At 40.5% G+C, this 25186-nt stretch overlaps 1 protein-coding gene across 2 annotated transcripts in view; it reads left to right on the plus strand.

Annotated features, from left to right (window-relative positions):
- The window catches only part of Wdfy2 (WD repeat and FYVE domain containing 2), a 142133-nt gene that overhangs the window by 62353 nt on the left and 54594 nt on the right, over positions 1 to 25186 (plus strand). For both annotated transcript variants that reach the window (XM_027390362.2, XM_035452074.1), the window contains exon 3: positions 4105 to 4178. In XM_027390362.2, the coding sequence (XP_027246163.1) occupies positions 4105 to 4178 (74 nt within the window). The remainder of the gene's footprint in view (positions 1 to 4104; positions 4179 to 25186) is intronic.

The following is a 25186-nucleotide window of genomic DNA, read 5'->3' on the forward strand; positions in this document are numbered from 1 at the left end:
TGAGATGGGGGAAGCTTTTTCTGTAGGCCCAAGATGCTGTCTGAAGCTTTTGGGTTGATGAAAGCTAGTGATCAGCTAAGTTAGAGGCAAAAAGATTTTTATCTGTTAGTCATGGGGTGTTGGTTCTTACACAGAAAAGGGCAAGGAATGAATATCCCAAGGACTAGAACTAGCCCAAGATAAAGAGTCACTGTTGTCCATCTGTCCCCACACACTTTTAAATTTGTAAAAGATAAATATTGTTTAATTTTTAAATACTGGCTACTCATACTATAAGATATTTTAGATACTAATTAAGTAAAGAAACACCAGTATTTAAGGTATAAATCATTATGGACATTGTTGGTACTAGAGATTGATGTCCTTTGTATAATTCACATAAAAAGAGTAAACTCAAATCTTTGGATATTTCTACTTAGAATAAATGGAATTTAAGTTTAAAATAAAACTAATTTTTTGTTTTATCCAAATTACACTGGATAATAAGAATATATATATGTGTGTGTGTGTTAATAAAGACTGAAAAATTTGACTCTTTCAAACATTAGTTCTTGTTTTTTTGTTTATTGAGACAGGGTTTCTTTGTGTAGCCGCTATCCTGGAATTCAAGATCAGGCTGGTCTCAAACTCACAGAGATCTGACTGCCTTCAGAGTGCTGGGAATGAAGGTGTGTGTCATCACCACCTGGCACAAACATTAGTTTTGAATAATGTGGGACTTAGGGTAAGCAAATAGTCATATCAAAAAGGTGAGATGAAGTGAAAATCAAGATTAGTATTATTTTCTCATTTGAAATATATCAGAATACTAGATATCATAAGTAATTTTTTAAATCTAATCACAAAATATTTAAGAAGCATAGACAGATAAATGTTTGGTTTCTCAGGGTATTCCATTGTCAGTGGCATTGAAGAGGAGTACATCCAGAATATTCCAAGTCCACATGAACGTGTTCTCAGATGATCTGAGAAAGTACTTTCCTCCTGGAGTGAGTGAGGAGTGCCCGGACAGTCCTGAGATTTACCCTCCCAGGAGTGAGTGAGGAGTGCCTGGACAGTCCTGAGCTTTACCCTCCCAGGAGTGAGTGAGTGAGTGTCTGGACAGTCCTGAGCTTTACCATCCCAGGAGTGAATGAGTGAGGTCTGGCCAGTCCTGAGCTTTACCCTCCCAGGAGTGAGTGAGTGAGTGTCTGGACAGTCCTGAGCTTTACCATCCCAGAAGTGAGTGAGGAGTGCCTGAACAGTCCTAGGCTTTACCCTCCCAGGAGTGAGCTTAAATCAGAAAGGAGTCTTTGAGATGATGTTCTTTCCTTTTAGTTGATGAAATCATCTGGGGTTTATTCTTTGAAAAAGTCTTTAATTTGGACTTTAGTTTTCATAGATAAAAGTAGGGAGGATCTAAAAGCTGGGGGAGGGGAAACTATCAACAGAATATATTGTATAAAAGTCTTACATTAAACATTTAATATATATATTAAGAATATTTTGAAGAAATCATTCGAATTTTATGTCACCTATTATATAACAAGATAAAAAATATATATAACTATATATTTAGAAACTGTTTTGGAAGGAAATCCTTATCTAAATTTATGAATATAACATTCAAATTTATAGTTTAATGAAATCTTATGACTCTAACAAATGTTGTTTTATATAAATAATTAGCATTTTAAAGTTTTTAAAACATTGAATATACCTAAAGATATAATAGGATATAAGATGTTTAGGGTTCCCAGATGTATTTATTAGGCCTTAATATATGATCACAATATTGAAATTCAAATCTGTACTCACATTTTAATTGGACATGCCCCAAACTAATAATAATAATTTTAGCATACAACAAACATGAATTTTTAAAAAAGAGGAACTGAAGTGGCCATAGTTTGTTAAAAAAATCTTTCTGACACAAATAACATGAAAACAAAAAACATACAAGAACAATTATGATAGACATATGACACAATTACATGAAATTAGGTGCATTCAGTTCAGAAAAGAAAAGGGAAGAAAGTTTCTATTTCTTTTAAGATGAGAGAAAGGATTATTAATACAAAGGATCAAAAGGTAAAATCAAAAGTCATTATAGACTTAAGATTCTGTCTTTTCTGTCTCTAAATGATTGAGGGAACTGTTATTTTATTGTGCCCCAACCTGCATTCTAGGAGTGAATTTGGAGGTCAAAACCTGTGCCAAGTCATGTCTGACCTCCCTTCCTTAACAATCAAAAGTCAAAAGTGGGAAGCAGAAAAGGTAGACGTATGTGGTCACACTGAGAGGGAGTGGGGGCAAAGAGATCCAGCAAGGCCTTGGACTCCATCTTTAGGGTCCTGAAGTAGATCAAAGTTTAACTGGAGGGCCAAGGATGTGCACACACTCTAAGCAGTCTGGTCAAAGTATGGTCATGCCCACTGTTGTCTTACAATTTTTTTTTTTTTTCCCTAGATAGGGTTTCTCTGTGGCTTTGGAGGCTGTCCTGGAACTAGCTCTTGCAGACCAGGCTGGTCTCAAACTCACAGAGATCTACCTGCCCCTGCCTAAGGCGTGTGCCTCTAACGCCAGGCTGATAATTTTTTTTTTAAACTCTCATCCTGTAAGGTGGTTTGACAAGTTCTTAGTATTGTATACAAGGGGTGCAGTAAAGAAACCCCCGAAATGATTGTTCAATTTCAGGCTTCCAGTTCAGTGAGAGACTCTTGTCAAGGCAATAATGCAGAGAGTAGAGGATGACAACTGGACATTTTAATTGGATAAGCCAAATGACCTCTGGATATATGTACTCAAGCACAGCTACCTGCACACTCATGTAACACACAGACATACACACACTCACTCTAATAAAATGATGAATTTGGCAGTTCTGTTTTTTTTTATAAGGGAGTGGGAAAAATGCTAGCATTCTGCTAAAGGACACACAGCAATAAAATGACTCCTGACAACATATTGCTATAGCCATAGGTGAGTGCATCTCTCAACCTCCACTAGAGAAACTTCTAGCAGTAGATGGCAGTTAATACAGAGAGCCACAAGTGGACAGCATGCAGAGGGTGAGAGACTTTAAAAAGATGCTTTTTATTCTCAATACCACCACACAATGAAATAACTCCTACACGAGTTTCCTGGGGCCTCTGTAGGAAAACTACTACAAAGTGAATCACTTCAGCAGCAGGACTGTGTATTGCCTCCTAGTTCTGGAGACTGAGATCTCAGGTCCTGCACAACTTTGACTCCTTCTGAGGGCTGTGAGGGAGCCTGAGCTTTGCTACTCTTTGACTTTTGGTGGCTTCCTGGTCTCCCCCTTAGCTCTGGTGTACCCTCACACTCCGTTCTTGCTGTGTGCATGTCTGTGTCTGAATTCTGCTCTTCCAAAGACATCAGTGATGCTGAATAAGGGCTTCGCCCTACTTCAGAATGCTGCATCTTTGCCACTTAAACCACAATTCACTTACAAATAAAACCCACCATGTTCTTACCACCATAGCTTTATATGTTTTATTTGCATTTAAACTGGGGTCTCTTTTAACTTCATACAAAGAAAATGACCCCACAGTTATTTTCAACTAGCAACTTCCAGGATACCACTTGAGCACTCAGAGTAAAATCCCTTGATAGTTCATTTGCCCCGCATAAATTCTGAACCAATACAACTTTTCTGCACTCGTGTGTGTGTATTTGGATGTCTAGCAGTGGAGGGTAAACTTTCTATTTTCTCTCCAGCTCAGAAAACATTGCTTGCTCCTGTTTAAATTGGGATTTGAGTGGGATTAAGAGAGTACTGGTCAATAGTTTACACAGCACAAAGTAGAGTCAGTCTTCTAGACAAGCAAATTTAGATCTAGTATGACCAGCACAAGCCAAGAGTACATCCTTTAGGACTGGCCATGTTTGAGAACGTCTTACTTGTATATTCATTAAAAGGCAACTTAAATACCAGGTGCTTAATTTCAAAATTGCTGTTTTTACTTCGTCGTGAGCATGGTTGAAATGAACTGTTTCAGGAGACAGTGGGGTGACCTAGCCACACACTTAGCTCATTAGACACCCCTGAATCGATGAGAATCATTGTTTTGTTAATTTCATCAACATGTTCATTTCTTTCAGCTCCATGTTCATGCATGTCTTTTAACCCGGAAACAAGAAGACTGTCCATAGGTCTAGACAATGGTACAATCTCAGTAAGTACAAATAAGTAAGATTTCCAGTTGAAATACTTGCCCTCTTGTGGAGTGTTATGAACTGCAATAACAAGTTATCTAATAGTTTTTTCAAGTAAACAGTCATATTCTGGCTAAGTGAGTGCATGGAGCACAGTAAGTTATGGTGAGGGGAGGCTCTGTGTAGGGAGAGGCTCTTTACTTACGTGCTGTGGCTCAGCGTGCCCTGCTGCTTTGCTGGTTGCTAGGTTATGGACGTTAGCAGGCACACACTGTGGCTGTGTGCATCTGCATCAGTGAGAGGGAGCGGAGGTCCCAAACGTGCTGTACTGTGACGCTGAACTTGGACCAGCTGCGTCATCTGGGTGTTAGCAACAGACACACAAGAAAAGTGCTTTTTCTTGCATCTGCACATCTGATCTTCTGTGTTGATACTCTATGTTCTCTTGACTTTTTCCTGTTTCAACTCACTTGTAATGTGAATAAAATGCTCCAAGCTTGAATGGGTTTGTTAAGAAAGTACAGATCAAGATTTTAGATATAGATCTAGATAAATATTAGATCTGTTGGTTATAGGTCTTAAGAGACCTGAAATACTTAGGGGTTGGAAGTTTAAGTTTTATCTTTATCATAATACTTATTGACTTTTGTCTGGTATATTGACTGGTAGCAAGAGTGATCTGGCCATTTCTTTATTGAATAAATTATACAAGCCAGGTGTGGTGGCACATACACCATAGCACTTGAGACAGAGGTAGGCAGATCTCTGAGTCCCAGGCCAACCTGGTCCATAGAACAAATACCAGGACAGCAAAGGCTACATAGAGAAACCCTGTTTTAAAAAAACAAAATAAAACAAAAAATTACCCAGTGTCCTGGGTGAGAGAAGCTTTGCTTTGGCACTTGTGAACTGAAAGATCCTTCACTAAATGATGTGAACCTTGTAACCTCAGGTACTAGGCAGGAAGTGGTATTCCAGGCAAAGCCTGGAAGATGGAGGTATTGTGATCAAGCCCAGCACTGGTAACATAGCAAGAGCTACTAGAGAAGGGGGAGAGGAGAAAATAGAAGAGATGGGGAGAAGGGGAGCGGAGATGTTGACAGAACTGGGGATGGGAAGAGAAGGGGTAGACTTGCCCTGTATGCTTCACTATGGTATGGAACATCAAAGACTCTAAGAACCTGCCTTTCCAGGTAGTTGAAGGTGTATTTGTCAGTGTCAGACTATAAGATCATATTTTATTTAATAGCTTAACTTAAAACATATATAATAGAATCTAAGCCTCTGTCTGCAGTCTTACCTTAGCCCTTATAAATGTTAGAAGTGTGTTTGGATGCTTCCTAATCTCAAAGTAGTTGTTTACCTGTCTTTAATAGTATTAAATCAGCTTATCAGCAATATTTATGGAACTTCTCTAATGTCCAGTACTTGGTAGGATTTTCAAATTTCATTTGTAGTTCTGTAAACTACTCCTTAGAGAAGCAGAGTTTATATACTGATCCTTGTTCACTTTAAGGAGAGCCACTTTTTAAAGGAGGGGTGTGTATAGGATAAATTTATTTCAATATTTGTTATTCTTATCTTATATGTATGAATATTTTGCTTACATATGTGTATGTTCATCACATGTGTGCCTGATGCCTTCAGAAGCCAGAAGAGAGCATCAAATTCCTTTATAGGAGGTTGTGAGCTGCCATGTGCATTCTGGGAACTGATCCTGGGCCATCTACAAGAGCCACAAGTACTACAGGAGATGCTGACTGCTGAACCACTTCTCTAATGTCAGTTATTTTTAAAAGATAAAAGAAACAACTGAGTCACTTGGTGAACTGGAAGGGTTCATTATAAGGAAAAGAAAAAATGAGCTGAGCTCATTTTTACCCACGTATAGAAACGAGATTTTACCCATCTATTTGGATACCACTGAACCAGTTTTTCTCCGCCTCCTGGGTTCCATAGCCACTTAACCATCCTAAGACTTAATATCATATACAATTGTTTAGCCAATGACTTAGGCTTCATATTGGCTAGCTCCCTCTTAATTATTAACCCCAATGGCTAAATTCTACCTGTCCATTGGCTGAAACAGCTTTATTCATCAACCAATAAGAGCAACACATATTTACAGTATACAGAAGGACATCCCCGATCAACTCCCCTTTTCTGTCAAAATAAAAAAGAAGGTTTTAACTTTAACATAGTAAAATTATATATAACAAAAAAGTTATCAAGCAAGAATTATAGTTACAATATTTAGTCCATTAACATTTGGCAAAATTTAAAGAAAATATTCTATCATCTATCCTATCTTTGTGATTCTAAAGTTTTATATGTAACTTATCTTTTATCATAGCTAAGGAAAACCATGACCATAAACTATCTGTCTTCAACTCCATCAAAGACCCTGGAAGGATAATATATGAACTCTAGAATTGACAGAGACATCTCACTGCCTGGACAATCACCCAAAGTTCCACCCTCTTTAGCTATAAGCCCAGAATGTCTGGCAGACTTTTTGATGAAGCAAGAACCTTGAAGAATCATCCTGTCTCTTTGCAAGTTCAGCAGTCACTATTCTTTGTAACCTGCTTGTCCAGTTTGTACAGTGTGCTGTCAAGTAGTCCAGGCAAGAGCAGTTTTTTTTGTCCAAATGGCTATCCTTGTCACATTGAAGCAAACTCCATAATGAGTTTCATAGATGCCCATCATCCTTTCTGATGTTAATTGGTGTTGCCAGGAGCAAATATGTCTCATTGTCATGAAAAGCCCTCAGTTAACAAACCATTTTAAATGCCATATTCTGTAGTCTTTGAAAGATTTGAAGAATATCTATCCATCTGAAATATGTCTCTGTATACTTAGAAAGACTAACTCACATGACTATAAGTTTTGACTATTAAGATGATTGTATATAACCTGTATTTTTAATTATACATTACCTTTTAAAATGAGCTATATAAACACAATACCTAAACAAGAGTAGAAAATATATAATAAAACTGACCTTAAATTTGTATCAATAAACCAAAAATCCATACCAATGTAAAGTATTTACTTCTATATCACACCAGTTCATCGAATTATATAGGGAACAACCACTGTCTCTGGAAAGTCTAGTATCTGTGTTACATATGAGTGGTTTTTTGTACTTTTGAAATCAGTATAAATGGTTAATTGGCATGGACAAATTTGACTCTAGAGGCAAGTTATGGGTAGATGTAGCTATTTATTCTATAGGAGAGGGGAAACCGTGGACTCATTAGTCCTTTAGTAGATGGATCTTCCTGGTAACGGGATCATCAGTCAGGAATGGGGCTCTTCTGCTTCTCTGGTTATTTATTACAGTGTCAAGATGCCAAACTACCTTCCTCTAAAATATGAGGGTGTTGGCTTGTGTGAGAACTTCCTTAAAAGTGCCTCCTTTGTCTCATTGAGGAAACTCAACTACCCATCCTACTGATTGACATCTGAAGCCTTATAAAACTCTCAGGTATTAAAGGAAGATGTATAGAGAGACCAGCATGTTTAAGGTTAAGGCTTTTCATCACTGTAATAATAGATTCCTTGCTAAAAAAAAAATGCTTAGAATCTCGTTAGTTCAGTGGTACTCTCTAGTCTCTTTTCTGAGACTGTGTGTCCTGTGTTCCTTGAGCATCAAATGCATTTTAAGGAGAAATACTGATTAAATTCTAAAAACAAGGGAAGGATAAAGCCAGAAAGTAAATCCTTATTTTACTGAGCCGATCTCCTTATCACTGCACAATGGGTCAGAAATGAAGAATGAAGAACAAAGACTCTTTGACCACTGCACCAGGACTGGACAGGAGAGAAGCAGCAAGAGAAGTAGGAATGCTTGAGAGACATTAGCAGAGGGAAGGATTGGGGCAGTCCTGAAGCCGAAGGCAAAGACAGGGTTGTGTGAGGTAGGACAGGGAAAGCATTTTATTCTTTCTCCTGAAGTGATGATTGTCTGAGAGAAGCTGCAGGTGGGGAGGCTCTGTTTTCACCTGGCCCTCTCACCCTTTCTTTTCAAACAGCCCAGACCACCGCGGGCTGCAAAGCTCTAACCATCTTTTAAGATGTTGTTCAAATGTTATGTTTTACATTTAGTTTATATGTTATTTCATGCAAATTGTTTCTGGACCCCAATAATTAAAATTAGTCACCTACAAGACTTAGTAGGTTTGCTGTGTTGTTGCCTACTTCATTTTTGTTTCATTAAGTGTTTTTTTTTTTTTAAATCTGCCTCTTCTATTAAAGAATTGAGTATTAAGGACTTGACCAATCTTTTAAAAAGTTTTTATTCTTTGACAACATCATACAATGTATTTTTGATATTATTCATCCCCCTTCCCCTATTGGTCCCAGAACCTCCCCCACCTCCCTATCTACCCAGTTTCACTGCCCCCCCCCCAATCATCATCAGGTCCAGCTTTTGTGAGCTGATTGTTTCTGGGCATGGGGCCTGCCCTGGAATGTGCTTAAGATACCAGGTGTGGCACCATTAAAGAAAACTGACCTTCCCTTTCCTAGCAGCAATCAAATGTCAATAGGTCCTCAGCTAGAGAGTGGAACATCATGCCACCTTCCCTCCATATGTACATATGAAAATGTGTATATATATATTATTAGTTTCTAAGTTTAAATGTGTTTCAATCCAATTAACCACAGAAGTTAGGTACCTAGTAAGGGACAGAGTGGGTGGGGGAATCTTCCAAGGAAAGGGAAATCCAGGTATTCTAAAAAGATAAAGGAGAAACTAGAATAGGAGGATCAAGTGGGGGAGAAGGATAGGGAGCAGGTTAAAGGAGGGATGTGGGGAGGAAAATAACACTGAAGGTCTTGAGTAAATGCTTCCTGTAGTGGTCAGGACTCTCTAGAGGAACAGAACTGATTGAATGAATATATATATATATATATATTCATTCACACACACATATATATGGATTTATTAGTATAGTTTTTAAGTTACGATTCAACTGTTCCAATAATAGCTTTCTTCCAGTGGAAGGTCCAGGAATCAATAGTTGTTCAGTCCATGAGGCTGGCTGTCTTAGTTGGTCTTCAGTATACACTGGAATCCTGAAGAAGTAGGCTGTAATGGCAGTAACGGAATGGCCTTGCCAGAAAGAGCAAGGGAAAGCAGGCCAAGAGCAAGCACTTTCTTTTTTTTTTTTAATTTAAATTAGAACAACCTTATTTTATACATCAGTCTCAGTTCCCTCTCCCTTCTATCCTCCCAAGCCCCCCACCGACCCCTATCCCATCCCTCTTCTGCTCTTTAGAAAGGGTGAGGCCTTCCATAGGAGATCATCACAGTCTGTCTCATCATTTGGGGCAGGGCCTAGATCCTCCCCTGTGTGTCTAGGCTGAGAGAGTATCCCTCTATGGGGAATGGGCTCCCAAAGATCATTTGTGTACTAGGGGTAAATACTGATCCACTACCAGAGACTCCATATATTTCCCAGGCCTCCTACCTGACAACCACGTTCAGGGGGTCTGGGTATGTCCTATGCTGGTTTCCCAGCTGTCAGTTTGGGGTCCATAAGCTCCCCCTTGTTTAGGTCAGCTGTTTCTGTGGGTTTCACCAGCCTGGTCTTGACCCCTTTGCTCATCACTCCACCCTCTCTGCAACTGGATTCCAGAAATTTGGTTCAGTGCTTAGCTGTGGGTGTCTGCTTCTGTTCCTGTCAGCTACTGGATGAAGGCTCTAGAATGGCATATAAGGTATTTAAGGGCATTTAAGGTAGCCTCTCCACTATTGCTTAGATTCTTAGTTGGGCTCATCCTTGTATATCTCTGGACATTTCTTTCCCTAGTGCCAGATTTCTCTTTAAACCTATAATGGCTCCCTCTATTAAGGTATCTCTTTTCTTGCTCTCCTTTATTCTTCCCCTGACTCAATCTTCCTGCTCCCTCATGTCCTCCTCTCTCCTCCTCTTCTTCCCCTTCTCTTTCTCCTAACTCCCTCTCCCCTCCCCCCAAGCTCCCAATTTGCTCAAGAGATTTTGTCCCTTTCCCGACTTCTCCGGGGAACCATGTATGTCTCTCTTAGGGTTCTCCTTGTTTCCTAGTTTCTCTGGTGTTGTGGAGTGTATGCTGGTAATCCTTTGCTCTATGTCTAATATCCATATATGAGTGAGTACATACCATGTTTGTCTTTTTTGTGACAGGGTTACCTCACTCAGGATGGTTTCTTCTAGTTTCATCCATTTGCCTGCAAATTTCAAGATTCCATTGTGTGTTTTTTCCCCCACTAAGTAGTACCCCATTGTATAAATTTACCATATTTCCTCTATCCACTCTTCAGTTGAGGGGCATCTAGGTTGTTTCCAGGTTCTGGCTATTACAAATAATGCTGCTATGAACAGAGTTGAACACATGTCCTTGTTGTATGAATGAAGCAAGCACTTTCTTCTTCCGTGTCAGTGGTTTTCAACCTTCCTACTGCTGTGACCCTTTAATATGGTTCCTCATGTTGTGGTGACCCCCAACCATAAAATTATTTTCCTTGCCACTTCATAACTGTAATTTTGTTACTGTTATGAATCATAATGTAAATATCTGGTTTTCCACCAGTGGTCTTTTGGGGTTGTGACCCACAGTTTGAGAACCACTGTTCCATGTTCTTTATATAGGCTGCCAGCAGAAGATGTGACCCAGATTTAAGGTGGATCTTCCCACCTCAAAAAGATCCAGATTTGGGGTGTGTCTTCCCACTTCAAATGATTCCATCAATAAAAATCCCTTACAGGTATACCCGGCCCTTGGGTTTTAGTTAATTTCAGTGTCAACACAGAGATAGTTTCTATTCAAGGACTTTTCACCAATCCCACTGAATAATAGTTATAGGATAGTTTTATGCATATGTATATATATGTACATGTATATGCATATATATATATATATATGTTTACCTAAATAAAAATATGTCTTCACCAAACTGTTACAAAGTCAACCTTTTTTTTTTGTCAAGATGAACTCATGTCTTTAAAGAGTTTTAAAACAAGTCCTGTTTTTAAAAGTACATGATTTAAAAATTATACTTATTTATGTATTTATTTTTGGGGGATGTTTGCTCCACAGTGTGACTTTGGAGATTAGTCGATGCCTTGAGGGAGTTAGTTCTTTGTTTCTACTGTATGGCATCCTGGGGATCAAACTCAGGTTATCAGTCTTGGCAGCAAGTGCCTTTACCCCCTAAGCCATCTTTCTGTCCGTCAAACAAATTCTCAAAGCAATATAAAGGTTTCCTTGGAGCCAGATGTGGTGTCATGTGCCTGTAATCACCACACTTTGGAAATGGAAGCAGTGTTATAATCAGTAGTTCAGGGTTAGCCTTGTCTACATAGTGAATTAGAGACCAGCCTTGGCTCTAATCATATATATGTGTTAGAGGAAGTTTGGCTCAGACAAGAAGAAAGAATTAATCCATATTATGGTTTTTGCTGTGTAAAAATAAATGTAATTGATCATATATAGATTTGTTGTTCGTGTGTGTGTGTGTGTGTGTGTGTGTGTGTGTGTGTGTGTGTGTGTGTGTGTATGCGTGTCTTCCTCAATCATTCTCCACCATATGTTTTGAGATAGGGTCCCTTTCTAAACCTGGAGCTCACCAATTAGATGAGACTGACTGGCTAGGAAGCCCCAGGGACCCTCTTGTCTCTGCCTCTCTAGTGCTGGGATTTTAAGTGTGTGCCTTAACACCTGCCCCCTTTTTATTGTGGGCATTGGTGTCAAACCCTAGTTTGATCTATCCTCATTCTTGCATGCCAAGCACTAATTATGCCATCTCCCCAGTCTTATATTCTTACTGCATATATTTTTATTAGTTGACGTAGCTTAAGGAAATAAAGGAATAAGAACTAGAAATTTATCAAATATGTCTCCTGTATAAGACACTAAGCATTGCCACCCTGCTTCATCCCTGCTTCATCTTAACCCTGAGGTGTGTGTAAGTATTCCTCATGTCTCAGATGAAGAGGAGAACGAAGCCTGGAGAGTTTACATGTTTTACCCAGGTAAGCTGACTGTCATGGGGAGTTCGTACATGGATTTGGGAGTCGTGTTCTCAGTTTGTGAGTCTGTGAAAGCAGACAGTGTCTACTTCCACTTGTGTTGAAACCGTTCCTTGGACCACCATGGTGCTTTGCCACATGTGAGGTGAAAACAAAAAAGGCTTTGAGCTTATCTCACAGGACATGAAAATTGAGTTCCGCACTGTGCCATCAGTGTTACTGTGCTCATGGTTGACACTTGAGTAGGTCTTGTGTTTATATGATTAGCTTGGGCCTATAGATGCACACCCAGACTCTACTTCTTGGAGTCCTCAGACTTGTATTAAGCAGTCAAGTAGAAAACCTAAGTAAGATTGGGGGTTAACTCAGTAAGAAAGTACTCTTAACACATGCAAAGCAGAGGAGGGAAGGAGGAAGGACAGCCATGAAGGGACTCCGGGGCACCATAAGTAAAAATAGAATGTGCTCTTGACAGTCTGGGGGAAGTTAAAGCATTTTTTTTTTTTCTTATAGGGTTGGAAATCTTACAAACTTTTGTCTTCTTGCATACGCTGTTCTGCAGGGATTCATATTTTGCAAGTTAAATGAACAGCTTCATGAAAGTATCATTGTTTTCTTCTGTTTCATTAGTGGTGTTCTTCAGGTGCCCTAGCCTGATAGTGTGTCACATTATAGAGCTCACTCACAGTGGTGTGTAGGGGGAAATGCTGACCACGCCCGCTTGGGGCTGGCACAGACCATATTTTGTAATGATAAATCTTCCTGCCAGCCGCCCAAGCCCTGCCACCACATGAGCACCCAAAAGTGGTGCCTGTGGTGTGTGTTTTTACAGAATCCTCCAGAGACAGAATTTGTTTTCCTGGTAACAGGAGATACCCAGGTGCACTTTTTTGAGCCTTCAGAGGCTTCAACGGAAAAGATTGTAGTTACCTTAGGAAAAGGGTATTTCTTTTTCAAGTTAAAGTGAAAAATGATGCTTTTGAAAATACCAGTATTTAGCATCCTTTAGAAGAGATCTGGGCATCTTTAGAGATGTCGTCATCCTCCAAGGCCAGTGTCTCACTGTACTGAGATGTGCAGGACAGTGCACTGTTTGCAGTGACCCAGATGTGCAGTAGTCCCTTGTCTGCATCTGTTTCTGCAATTTAATTACCCACAGACAGCTGTGGTCTGAAACAGTAAGAAGAAATTCCATAAATAAATGATTCCTAAGTTAGGTAATTGTTCTATCTTAGTTGTAACTGCTAATCTCTTATTGTACTTAATTTATGAATTAAACTCTATCATAAGTATATAGAACAAAACAATACTACAGGGTTCCAAACCAAACAATCTCATAGGCATCCATTGATGGACTTGGAAGCCAGGCATCTCTTATAGATATGAAAGAGGACTGACTATCCCTGTGGGAGCAAGATGAGTCCTTACCAGCAGTACTACTCCAGGTATTGATACCTAGCCTGTTACTTTCCTAGGGCTGCCATAACAAAGCATCACCAATTGGATGGCTTAAAACAACAGAATTCATGTTCTTAGTCTCAGAAACTAGACACAGAAATCAAGATGTTAGCAAGGCTGTACTCATTCTGAAGCTGGCAAGGGAGTCTCCTTCCTTGCTTTTTCCTAACTTCTAGGAGTAGCTGGCAGTGCTCCATGCTCTGTGGCTTGTCCATTCACCATTCTTGCACTAACTTGTATCCTTATGTCATTTCCCATCTGTGTATTTACCTTATAGGATGCCAGTCATTGGGCTTAGTCACCACTAATCCAGTGTGGCCTCATCTTGACTTGTTACATCTTCAAATCTTAACCTATCACATCTTAACTTACTCTGTTTCTAAATAAGGTCATACTTTGAGGCTCCAGATAGTTGTGGATTTGGAGGCTATTACTCAACCCAGTTCATCTGCAGTGTTCTCTTACAGTGTTCTTACAAAGTTGGTTGACATGAGGTGTGATGTAGGAAGAAATATCCAAAGATGTTAAAATTCCTCCGGGGAGAGAGAAAGATCAGAATTGGAAAGAACATTCTTCTGTAACCAATGCTGCCCTCTTCTAGATAAGTGGCACATTGGGTAGCTCACAGATCATGACAGTGTGGCTGAGCTGGCCTCCCTGACCCTGTTGTTCCAGGCAGAGTTCCTCTTACCATAAGGACAGTCCAACTACCAGGAGTTGTGTACAGTGTTGGGAGCATTTTCCCAAAATTTGTATGTTTATTAGTCATTGTTTTTAAGAGAGGAGGGAAGAATTTAGGCATTTATCCAAACCAGATGCTTTGAGTAGATTTTTATTACTAGTGCTTGCCTTGGATTATAATGAGCTTACGAGACTACACCCCATACCACCACACCTCTGTGGTGAGGTCATGCTGTGCGGTAATGACTGGCAGCCTGAGGAAAGCATTTCAGCTGTGTACATCAGTCCATGACTACTGAAGGAAGTCCTTTGAACTCTTCTCCTAGCTTACCCCAGCACAGCTCTAGCTGGTAGGTTTTGTACTTCTAGAACTGAGGCTTCTTTCTGAGATTTCTAGTTTGACTCCATCTAGGAACAAAACATTCATTGTAAGAGCTAAAGATGGTTTTAAATGAAGTCCCCCAAAGTCTTGTGTTCACAGAAATGTGGAGCTGGGCTCTTTAGGGCCTTCCTTCAAAACAGTCATTCTTGCAGTTACTGGCACTACCTGATGGCTATTACATCATCACAACTCCTTCCAGTACAAGCCATTGTCAGGGCTGGTGAAATGGCTTAGCTGGTAAGGACTCTTTGTCACCTATCATAATAACCTGAGTTTGATTCCTGGGACTCATATGGTAGAAGAGAACTGGTAAAGAAGTTGTCTCTGATGGTAAAACATGGCACACCCATTCATTCATGCATGCATGTGCACAATTGCCCCCCCCATAAATGAATAAAATAAACACCATTTATGAGGGTTTTGTTGTTTTGTTTTGTTTTGTTTTGTTTTGTTTTGTTTTGTTTTATTAAGACAGTTTCTCTGTGAAACAGTTCTGGCTGTCCTGGCACTCACTCTGTAGACCAGGCTGACCTCAAACTCACAGAGATCTGCCTGCCTCTGCCTCCTCAGTGCTGAGATTAAATGTGTGTGACACCACTGCCTGGCTTTTTTGTTTGTTTTTTGTTTTTTTAAACATTTAGAGTCGCTGGGCTTTCTAGTACGAGCTCTTTCTAATATAAAGGTAGCTGTGTTCTCCTGCCCTTATGCTGAGTTGCACTGAACTTAACACAGGTATTGGAACTCCACTCGAGAGGAAATAATTCTAAGGCACTGACACACCATTGGCTTTCTGTTCGTTGATACAGTTAATTCCCCAAAGGGGATTTTTATGAAAGAAAACTGTGGTGGTTATTGTAACTTTGGCATTTGTGTGGGTGGTGGATTTTTCTGGAACCCCCCAGGACCTGCCTTCCCTAATGTTGTCTTTGCCTGTGTAACCCTTCGCCTTTTGTTTAGTGCCTGTGGGTTGTTGTGAATCTTGGTGGAGCAGCAGTGAGTAGATTCAATACCAACAATGTTCTTTGACCCGAGATTACTTTCTGGTACCTGTGCTGTAATTGTGGATTTTTATTTGTTTGGGTTTTGGGGGTGGGAGACAAAATCTCACCATGTTTCTGAGTTTGGCCTCAAAGTCTTGATTCACCCACCTCAAACTCCTGAATGTTGGGCCACCATTCCACCCTGAAGCTGTGGATTTTTAGAAGACCTTGTTTGAGGCAGATTCTCATGTAATCCAGGCTGGCCTTGAACTTTGCTCTGCTTTTGAAGTTAGCTTTGAACTCCTCCTGTGTCTACCTCCTGAGTGCCAGGATTACAGGCATGTATGACCAACCAACACCTGGCTTAGAAGACCTTCTTGACCCAGTTTTAAGACCGGTTCTGTAGCACTAGTACTTACAGGAGCACTGGGATTGTCTTGTGAATTAGGTTGGAAGGAGATCCTATAGTGTTCATTCAGGATGGGCTAAAATCATTTGCACAGTATGTGCAAGAGTTATGCTGGCCAGTCATCACAGCACACTTGTTTCAGAAAGGCAAATGATAAATAGATGGCCAGGTACTTTCTCCTGCTTATCTTAAGACTCTGTACCCTAATGATTCTTCCTCTCTTGGTTCCTTCCCATTGGCTTGGAGGTTTTCAAGCTTCTTAGAAACAAGAACTGAAACACTGTAACTCTCAGCTCCTTCCCTCCTTACAATCTCACTTCTCAAAAAAGTTCTTTACAGTCACAATAGTATAGTTTCTCACTTGGAACTTGTTTTAATTAGGGTTTCTATCACTGTAATGAAACACCATGACAAAAAAGCAATCTGGGGAGGAAAGGGTTTGTTTGGCTTACACTTGCACATTGTATTCCATCATTGAAGGAAATCAGGACAGGAACTCAAACAGGCCAAGAACCTGGAGGCAGGAGCTGATGTAGAAGCCATGGAGGGGTACTGCTTATTGGCTTGTTCCTATGGCTCTCAGCCTGCTTTCTTTTTTTTTTTTTCATTCATTTATTTAGCTCATAAATAAAGTCATGCACAATTATGATACATAATACAGTATGTTCACAATGGCATGGCTAAATTAAACCAATTAACATGTTATATCACACATATTCATCATTTTTGTTTTGAGAACACTTAAAGTATACTATCTCACAACTTTTAAAATACAGCATATTGTTATCAACCATATTTATCATGCTCTCAGTAGACCTCAAGACTTCACAGAGTCCATGCCTCTTGTCCAACTCCAGCCCAGGGATGGTACCACGCACAGTGGGCTGAGTTCTCCCCTATCAATCACTAATCAGAATGACCTTCTGGCTTTTCTACAGCTCAAGCTTATGGAGTATTTTCTCATATTCTCTCTCCTCCTCTCAAATGACTTTAGCTTGTGCCAAGTTGATACAAAACCATCTAGCACAGAACTCAAAGCACTGCAGTCAGCCTTCCAGGCCCATCAGCCTGCTGAGGTTACTGGCTGATACAGAAGGCCCATGTGGACTTATCCACAGTGTGTTTGACCTTTGCAGCAGTCTCTCTGAAACCAGCTCTGTTGGGTCCTACTTTCTCATGCTTGAACTCCCTACAGTATGTAGCATTACTCATGGTTTTGGCAATGGCATCTTTAAAAAAATTTTTTTTTGAGATTTTATTTTTTATGTTAAGTATTGGCCTGAATGTATGCCTGTGCACCATGTGTGTACAGTGCCTATGGAGGCTAGAAGCTGGTGTTGGGTCTCTTGAGACTGGAATTACAGACAGTTTTAAGTTGCCACTTGGGTGCTGGGAACTGAACCCAGGTCCTCTGGATGAACAGATAGTGCTCTTAACCACTGAGCCATCTTTCCAGCCCTCGGCAGTGGCCTCTTTGCACACAGGATTTTGCTGGCTTTCTTCTGTTCTCCAGCTCTTCCCATCCTTGATTGTTCTTTAGCCAGCTCTGGTCCAGGGCTGGAGTTAGTCCACATTTGTTCTAGATCTTTTCTCTCTGTACAGCCTCATCTACACCAAGACTTCATTTGCTGTGCATGTGACAAGATGAGCTTTGTGTTTCTATCTAGACTGTACTCTGGGGTTCTGACTTCCTTCCTAATGTTTCTTATTAGGAACATTAGGGGTGCATTAGGGGTCCCAAATGCACCCCAGACTTACCAAGTCTAAAATAAAGCACATTCCTCCACATGCCTGTTCCCAGTGTTCCCATTACAGTGACTGGGGCCCGTGTGTCATGTTGTACAACCCAAGGGCCTTGTCCCTCCTCTCACTTGGTCTTTCTCTAGTCTGTCGCTTTACTGATTTTACCTGTTTATCAGCTGCCTTTCCCTCCTCCTCACTCCCTTCTCCCCCTTCTCATTCTTGTCCACCCCCCGATCCCTTTACTCTTGTCTTCTCTTTCTTACCTTCCTCAGCTGTCCCCCTCACTGGCCATCTCATATTTATTCTGTTTATTTTCCATATTAGGACTAAAAGGATCGTTATAGAAATGTTTTTAATCTTGTCTACCGGTGAAACTTTTAATGGCTTCCCCTGGTGCTTAGGAGACAGGGAAAACATTTTCAGATAGCCATTGTGACCCTGCAGGTCTGGCCCTCCCCACACCCACAGCCTTGGTTTGTACCATGCTGGTTTTCACCTTAGCAGTCTAGTTTTCATTTCTCTGCTCACAGTGTTTTTTTTGTTTTGTTTTGTTTTTGTTTGTTTTGTTTTGTTTTGTTTTTTTCAGAGGGCAGGGACTGAGCCTAGTTGTTTCTCTGGGTCCCTAGCACCCAGGACTCTTCCATTTTAAATGCTTTGTAAATACTCAGAATCAACAAGTGAGTGAATGATGAATGAATGAATGAATGAATGAATGAATGAATGAATGAATGAATGGAGTGTAAGGTCTGTTGAGTTGACATATAGTGGTTAAGAACCCAGGCTCTGGAGTCCAACTGCCTAAATTTAGTCACAGCACATCCTGTTGCTGCTCTGTCATTCTGCGCAGTGCTTTGCTCTATGTCTCAGTCTTCAGGGAGGAAGATAATTGTATCCATTTTATATAGTTTGTGTCAGGATGACACATGGAAAACCTAGAACAGCCTGTGCATAGCACAGATAAATAGTAGCTCCTGCCAATGTCATTGGCTGCAGCAGCAGTCTCTGTAGCCAGTATCACAAATCTTTAAAACCCATGTCAAGTGGTTTTAGTAGGCCATGCCCAAGGGAAGAACTGCCTTAGTGGAAGCATCTTTTGTCTTTGCTGAATAATCACAGTAATTCTCCAGTAATTTACAAAATGTAGACCACCAAAAGCTGTACTTTTCTGTAGACATGTTTCAGTTATTGGCATTTTATCTTCAACACTCTTACAAAAAGAGGGTAGAGGGGCTGGGCAGATGGTTCAGTTGGTACATTGTTTGCCCAGGGAACTGAGTTAGAATCCTAAGCACCTAGGTAAAAAGCAAGATGCTGTGGCATGCCTCTGTAATCCTAGTGTAGGGAGGCAGAGATAGGAACATCTTTGAAGATTTCTGGCCAACTATTACTGACAAATCAGTGAGCTCCAGGTTCAGTGAGTGACCGAAGGTCCAGGTGGGTGGGTGTACATATGCACGTTTGTATTTGTGTGGGGGGAGGAGGATGCATTCATTTGTGAATACAAAGATACAGATAGATGTTGGGCATCTTCCTCAATTGTTCTATGAATGTTTTGGAACCATTTCACTAAGCGACTTGTTGGCAGGGGTGAATGTTTTCTGTCTCCACATCCTGTGCTGGGGTTACAGATGAGCTACTACATCCACTGGCTTTTATGTGGATTCTGGGGATTGGAACTCAAAACCCAACAAGTGTGTTACCCAGTGAGGCATCTCCTAGGCCCCTATGTTGTTTTAGAACAATAGGAATCAATTTTCTTTATCATACCCATCAAACAAAAGAATATTCTCTGTAGACATGAGATACTTTGCTAATTTTCACATGGAGTTCATCTCTTGGGGAAATTAGAGGCATGCCAATTTTCTTTAGTCGGTCACTGTTCAAGCCCAGCTGGTATGGCATTTCCATGTTAATCACCCGTGAAGCCATTTTTCTCTCTCTAGTACCTTGACAGCAGCAGTCATGGGTCTTGTCCCACAAAGAGCCCTCTGACACTTGTTCTTGTGCTATAAAGCTTCAGAACTCACTGGAGCCAGAATGTGGGGCGGGAACAGTCATTCTTTCATTGCAGAACGGCTGTTGGCTGGTTTTGATCCCAGGCAGTCGTTAGGGCTTATGTCATCAGAGAAGGGTATGGTGTTATGTCTGTCCTGTTCTCTGGGGTTCAGTGCTGATCTGTGCAGTGACTTAGGTTGTCATAACTAGGGTAGGTTTTCTTTCCAAGGTATGTGCTTCTTGACATTTCTGTACCCCCCAACACACACACACACACACACACACACACACACACACACACACACACACACACACACACACATTGGAACTTGCATCCAGGCTGCACATCATTCATCTCCAGCTCCTCCCCATTGCAGATGTAGAAATGGCTGTTCTCCCAGTTGCCAGGGAATGCTGTACATTTGCATATACCATCAATATTAGACCTCAAACCCAGAGAAATTTGAAGAGGGCCTGCTTACCACGTTGACACAAAGACCAGCACAACTTTCCCACCAGCAGCCATCACATGGGTTCAGTTGGTTTCCTAGATTAGAGAGTAGTCAAAAATGTTAGCGCAAGCCAGGTGTTGTGGTGTGTGCCTGTAATCTCAGCTACTTTGGAGACTGAAATGGGAGAATTCTCAATTTAAAGCCAGAATAGGCTACCTAATGAGACCCCCATATACACCTCAAATAAGGGTGTGGAGCTGGTTCTTTAGCCTTGAGCTTTCTGTCTGGGGTAGGACAGGAAGGGTGCCTTCTAGGGTACTGAGTGGAGTCATGGTTTGCTGTTTGGTATAATTTTCTAAGTCTCTGAGTTCCCTCCGGATTCTGTTCCTGATTCTTCCATTTGCCATTCTGAGGTGATATTTCTTCAAGCTTCCTTCCTGCCCACTGTTGTTAATCTGCCCTGTAGCTTCACTGTCCTGTTTCTCCACTTCTTGGAACTGTGAGTGTTAAGTGCTGCTCTCCTGAGCCCCAAACTCTGGCTGCAGAAACTGGGCCTTCAGCCTGGATGTCTCAAGGACACTTTAGATTTAACAGATTCTAATTAGACTTAATTCTCCTTTGCCTATAATGAGCCCTTTGTCCCTTGTCCCTTTAGTAAATGGCATCATGTAGAGCCCCACCCAGAAACAGGAGTCACATCTTCCCTCAACCCCATAACTGTCTACAGTCTGTGTTCACTAGATTTTAAAACTTTTCTGTTCCTTAACAGTTTTGGCTGTGGCCCATTTCAGTGGCCCACTAGCTTGTCTGTTATCTCTTATTTCCTCTTTTTCCTCATATCCAAACTAATAGTTTAATTTTACCACTCTTTCAGGTATAAGTTCTCAATAACTTCAGGAAGAATAAAGTTCAAAGTACATTTTTATCCGCACTTGTCAATCTACCTATCAGAATTCTGCTACCAAGTATTAAATATGTGTGGTTCACATGCATACAGGAATACGGAACCTCATCACTAAAATCAGATGCTAGCTCTCACACCTGATCCCTGCCCTCAGCCCTCCTTAGGACTTCTTAGGACTTACTCTGCGTTTAAGACTTGACCTGGAGACCCAGAGCTATTCCAGTGAGAAGCCTTCTGCACAGCATGGTTGAAAGGTTCTTAGTTTACATTTCTACCTTAACATTTATGCATATTCTACTTATATCCTTTTGTATTTAATAAAAAAATGGCATCACTGAAAGTGTCTGAGAAATAAGAGGAATTTAATATGTGTTGTTCCTTTGTTTTCTCTTAGCATGAGTATCTTTAAGGCAGGAAAGGTATTTCCTATACTCTGAAGACAGAGTTGTGAAATTGGATTCTGGGTATTATTTCTTGAATGAATAAAAATGTAACCAAGCCAGGTACAGCCTCAAATCCCAGCATGCAGTAGGCTGAGGCAGGCAGACCTAGAGTTCAAGGACTGTCTAGACTATATAGACAAACAAGCAAATGAACAAGCTAATTACATTTAGTTCCAGGTAGAAGCGCCCACTCCTTATATCCTCATTCTTTATTTTTTAAGATTTAGTTTTAGTTTTGTGTGTTTGTGTATATCTGTGCAATTGAGTATGGGTACCCAAAGAGGCCAGAAGAGGGTACAGATATCCAGGAACTAGAGTTACAGGTGTTTGTGAGCTACTCGATGCTTTTTTTTTTTTTTTCCCCTTTGGTACAAATGCTGCTTAGCCAATGACTAGGATTTCTCATCTCCTAGCTCAGTCTTAGTTTGTCATAAATCTATATATTTTATAAGACTTATCAAGGACACCAACAGAAGCGTCCTGTCTTCTCGGGCTCACATGGTGACTCCAGAGCAGAGAACAGGAGGAAGAGCAAGAGAAAAGGTCACACGATGCTTTTTATAGAAGACCAGACTAGAGTAAATGTACCACATTCTCTTAACTACTGAGCCATTTCTCTAGCCCTGTATTTTTATTCTTATAATCTAGTCATCTCTTCCTAGCAAGTGTTTATTGCCAGTTCTCTGGGCGGGCAGAAGCCATTGTCTTCCTGTCTTCCTTCCCTGCTTACTAGTTAGTGCTCCTGGGAGAAACCATTATAGACACTGTGCCCTTATCTATCAGTGAGTGCCATTGTGCCTCCAGCTCTGCCATCCCTCATCTGTGTTCTCATGAAAGTGGCTAAGTTCATTGTTGGCCTAGGGAAATCACACATGGAATTGTGACAGTTCTAAGAGCGATGGACATAAAGGCCCTGACTTCCAGTCATTCCTCAGTAATAATTCCTTGTATGGCAGAAATGGTTTTCATTTCAGCAGTAGGTAAACTTTACTTTTTGATACTTTATCTGAAATCGAAGAGAATTTCTTTTTATACAATGATTCATTATCTTGAATTGTAAGTGTTTTTGTAAATTTATCATTTTCTTTTTCTTTCTTCTTTTTTTAATTTGGTTGCTGTTCCAGAAATTACTTTGTAGATCAGCCTGGCCTTGAACTCACTGAGATCCTCTTGCCTCTGCCTCCCGAGTGCTGGGATTAAAGGCGTGCGCCACCACTGTCCTCTATAATAAGCTTATCATTTTCAAGCTAGTTTCCTTATCCCCCAGTTTTTGTTGTTTTGGGGGAGCACAGGATTGTCTGGGCTGCCCTGAACTCTGTGTAGACTTACCTCAAACATGTAGTGATCCTTCTTGAGTTCTGGGGTTATAAAGATGCCTCACCATATCTGGTAAACTGCTTTCTGTGATTACTGTACTTTTGATTGATAAGACTTGGCTTTATTTGTAGCTTTGACTTTGTTGTTGTTTCTTATATTTTGTGTACATATTTATTTCTTTAAAGTGTTCAGGACTGAAAGAGCCATGGACTAAAAGCCAGAAAAAGATTTATAGCAAGTCTGAATGGACACCTTGGTTATAAATAGCTTGAAATGCAGATTATGATGTTTTTACTGTCCCAGGAAGTGAACCTTGATTAGTCTTAAGGTTTGAGTCAAAAGACATCTACTGTTCTAATTTTCAGCACCGACTAGGAAAAGTAATACCAGAGTAATGGGCTCTGTTCCTTTTAAAATTGTTTGAGTGTCTTTTAATTGCACATTTTTATGTAATTGGACTGTGGGAAACCTTGAGCCTCCGGTTGAGAAGCCATATTTTCTACTTCAAAGTCTGCTATTGATGTGCAGTGAGCTGTTTTATTCTTCCCTGGTAAATTATTTAAATAGTAAATAAATTAGTATCTGTCACACTTATTTACAGTAGCTGTCACAGAAAAAAATAATTTCATTTTTGTATAGCATGTTATTGCTCTGTCTACATTAACACACTCAAAACAGTAACATTTTTTGCTGCCTTGGACTCTGGAACTCCTGTACATCCAACACTTGCTAAAGTTTTTAGTGTGGCAATCACGACATCATTTATAAATAGTTTTCACTTCCATGGGGTAGCTTTTTTGTGAGTCATGTCTTGAGCATCAGTCTAGCCCTTTGTGGCTTGAGTGAGAATGATCTGCATTGCCACAAGTAGTGAAATGCTTAGTCTCCAGTTGGTGAAACCGTTTGGAAATGATTTGGAGGTGTGTCTTTGTTGGAGGATGTACATCACTGCAGGTGGGCTTTGAGGTTTCAAAAGCCAGTACCAACCCCAGTTAGCTTCCTCTGCCTTGCCATTGTGTCTCGAGATGTACACTGTGAACCTCTGCTCCAGCGCCATGCCTGTCTGCTGCTGTGCTCCCCACCGTGATGGTCATGGACTTTGAACCTCTGAAACTAAATCCCAAATTAAACACTTTATGTTGCCTTGGCCCTGGTATTTTATCACAGCAACAAAAAAGTAACTAAGACACTTAAACTCTGATGTAGTTTCCTGCTCAATATTGCAGTCTAACTTTTATTATACCCAAATGTTATTTAAAATATCCATTCTCTTTTACTGACCCTGAGAGTAACAGGGCTTGAACAGGGACTTCCTTTGCGTAATACATCTGTGATTTTGGCCTTGAGATGGACACTCCCATTTTTTAACACCTTCCAAGAACATTCATTCTTAAGACTCAGAAATTGGGTTCCTGGATACATGTGTGAGCCTTTACCTCTTGGTCTTCTCCTATCTTGAGCATCAACACATCTGGTTATTTACACTCAGTGGTGGGGGAAAGTATAAAAACATTGATAAGCAAAGATGATGACAGATAATAAATCATGCACCAGGTAAGCCACTAGGGAACAACTAGATTAGCAGTGTAGTGAGATCTTGAAATTTCTAGCTTGCTGTCTTATGTATAAACCACAGTTTGTGGAAGAAATTTTAGAAAAAAAAAGTATGTGTTAGTTTTCATCACTCTGACAAAATACCCGTGAATTAACTTAGAGGGAAGAAAGGTTTTCTTTGATTCTCGGTTCAGAAGTATCATTCTATGGTTGCATGGGCTTGTGGTGGCACAGTACATCGTGGAGGAGCACATGCCAGAAGGTCCTTGTTTACTTCATAGTGGATTGGACACAAAACTGGGTCCCAGTATCCGGATAGGAGACAATGACTTCCTCCCACTAGGCCCCATCCCCAAAAGGTTCTACCAATAGTGACGCCTTATGACCAAGAACACTTGAACACATGGTCCTTGGGCAACAGTAAAAATCCAGACTAGCAATTTGTAGATGTGAAGGGATGGTTGGCTGCTGTTCCTGCACACACCCCAACTTTCTTTCTTTCTTTCCCTTGTTACAGATGTTTCTGTGTGCCATTGCATCTGAGTCAGAAACGTGGTTAGACGTTTCTTACACAGCTGAGAGGGAGTTGAAGCTAAAGCTTTTCCTTCCTTCTACCTCTTAAAATACCGTGGTCAAAAGGGTCCCTGGGGCAGAAAAGGGCACCTAGCCTCCCAATTCCTGGGTACAAGATA

This window comes from Cricetulus griseus, assembly GCF_003668045.3.
Source record: "Cricetulus griseus strain 17A/GY chromosome 1 unlocalized genomic scaffold, alternate assembly CriGri-PICRH-1.0 chr1_1, whole genome shotgun sequence".
Classification (NCBI taxonomy): Eukaryota; Metazoa; Chordata; class Mammalia; order Rodentia; family Cricetidae; genus Cricetulus; species Cricetulus griseus.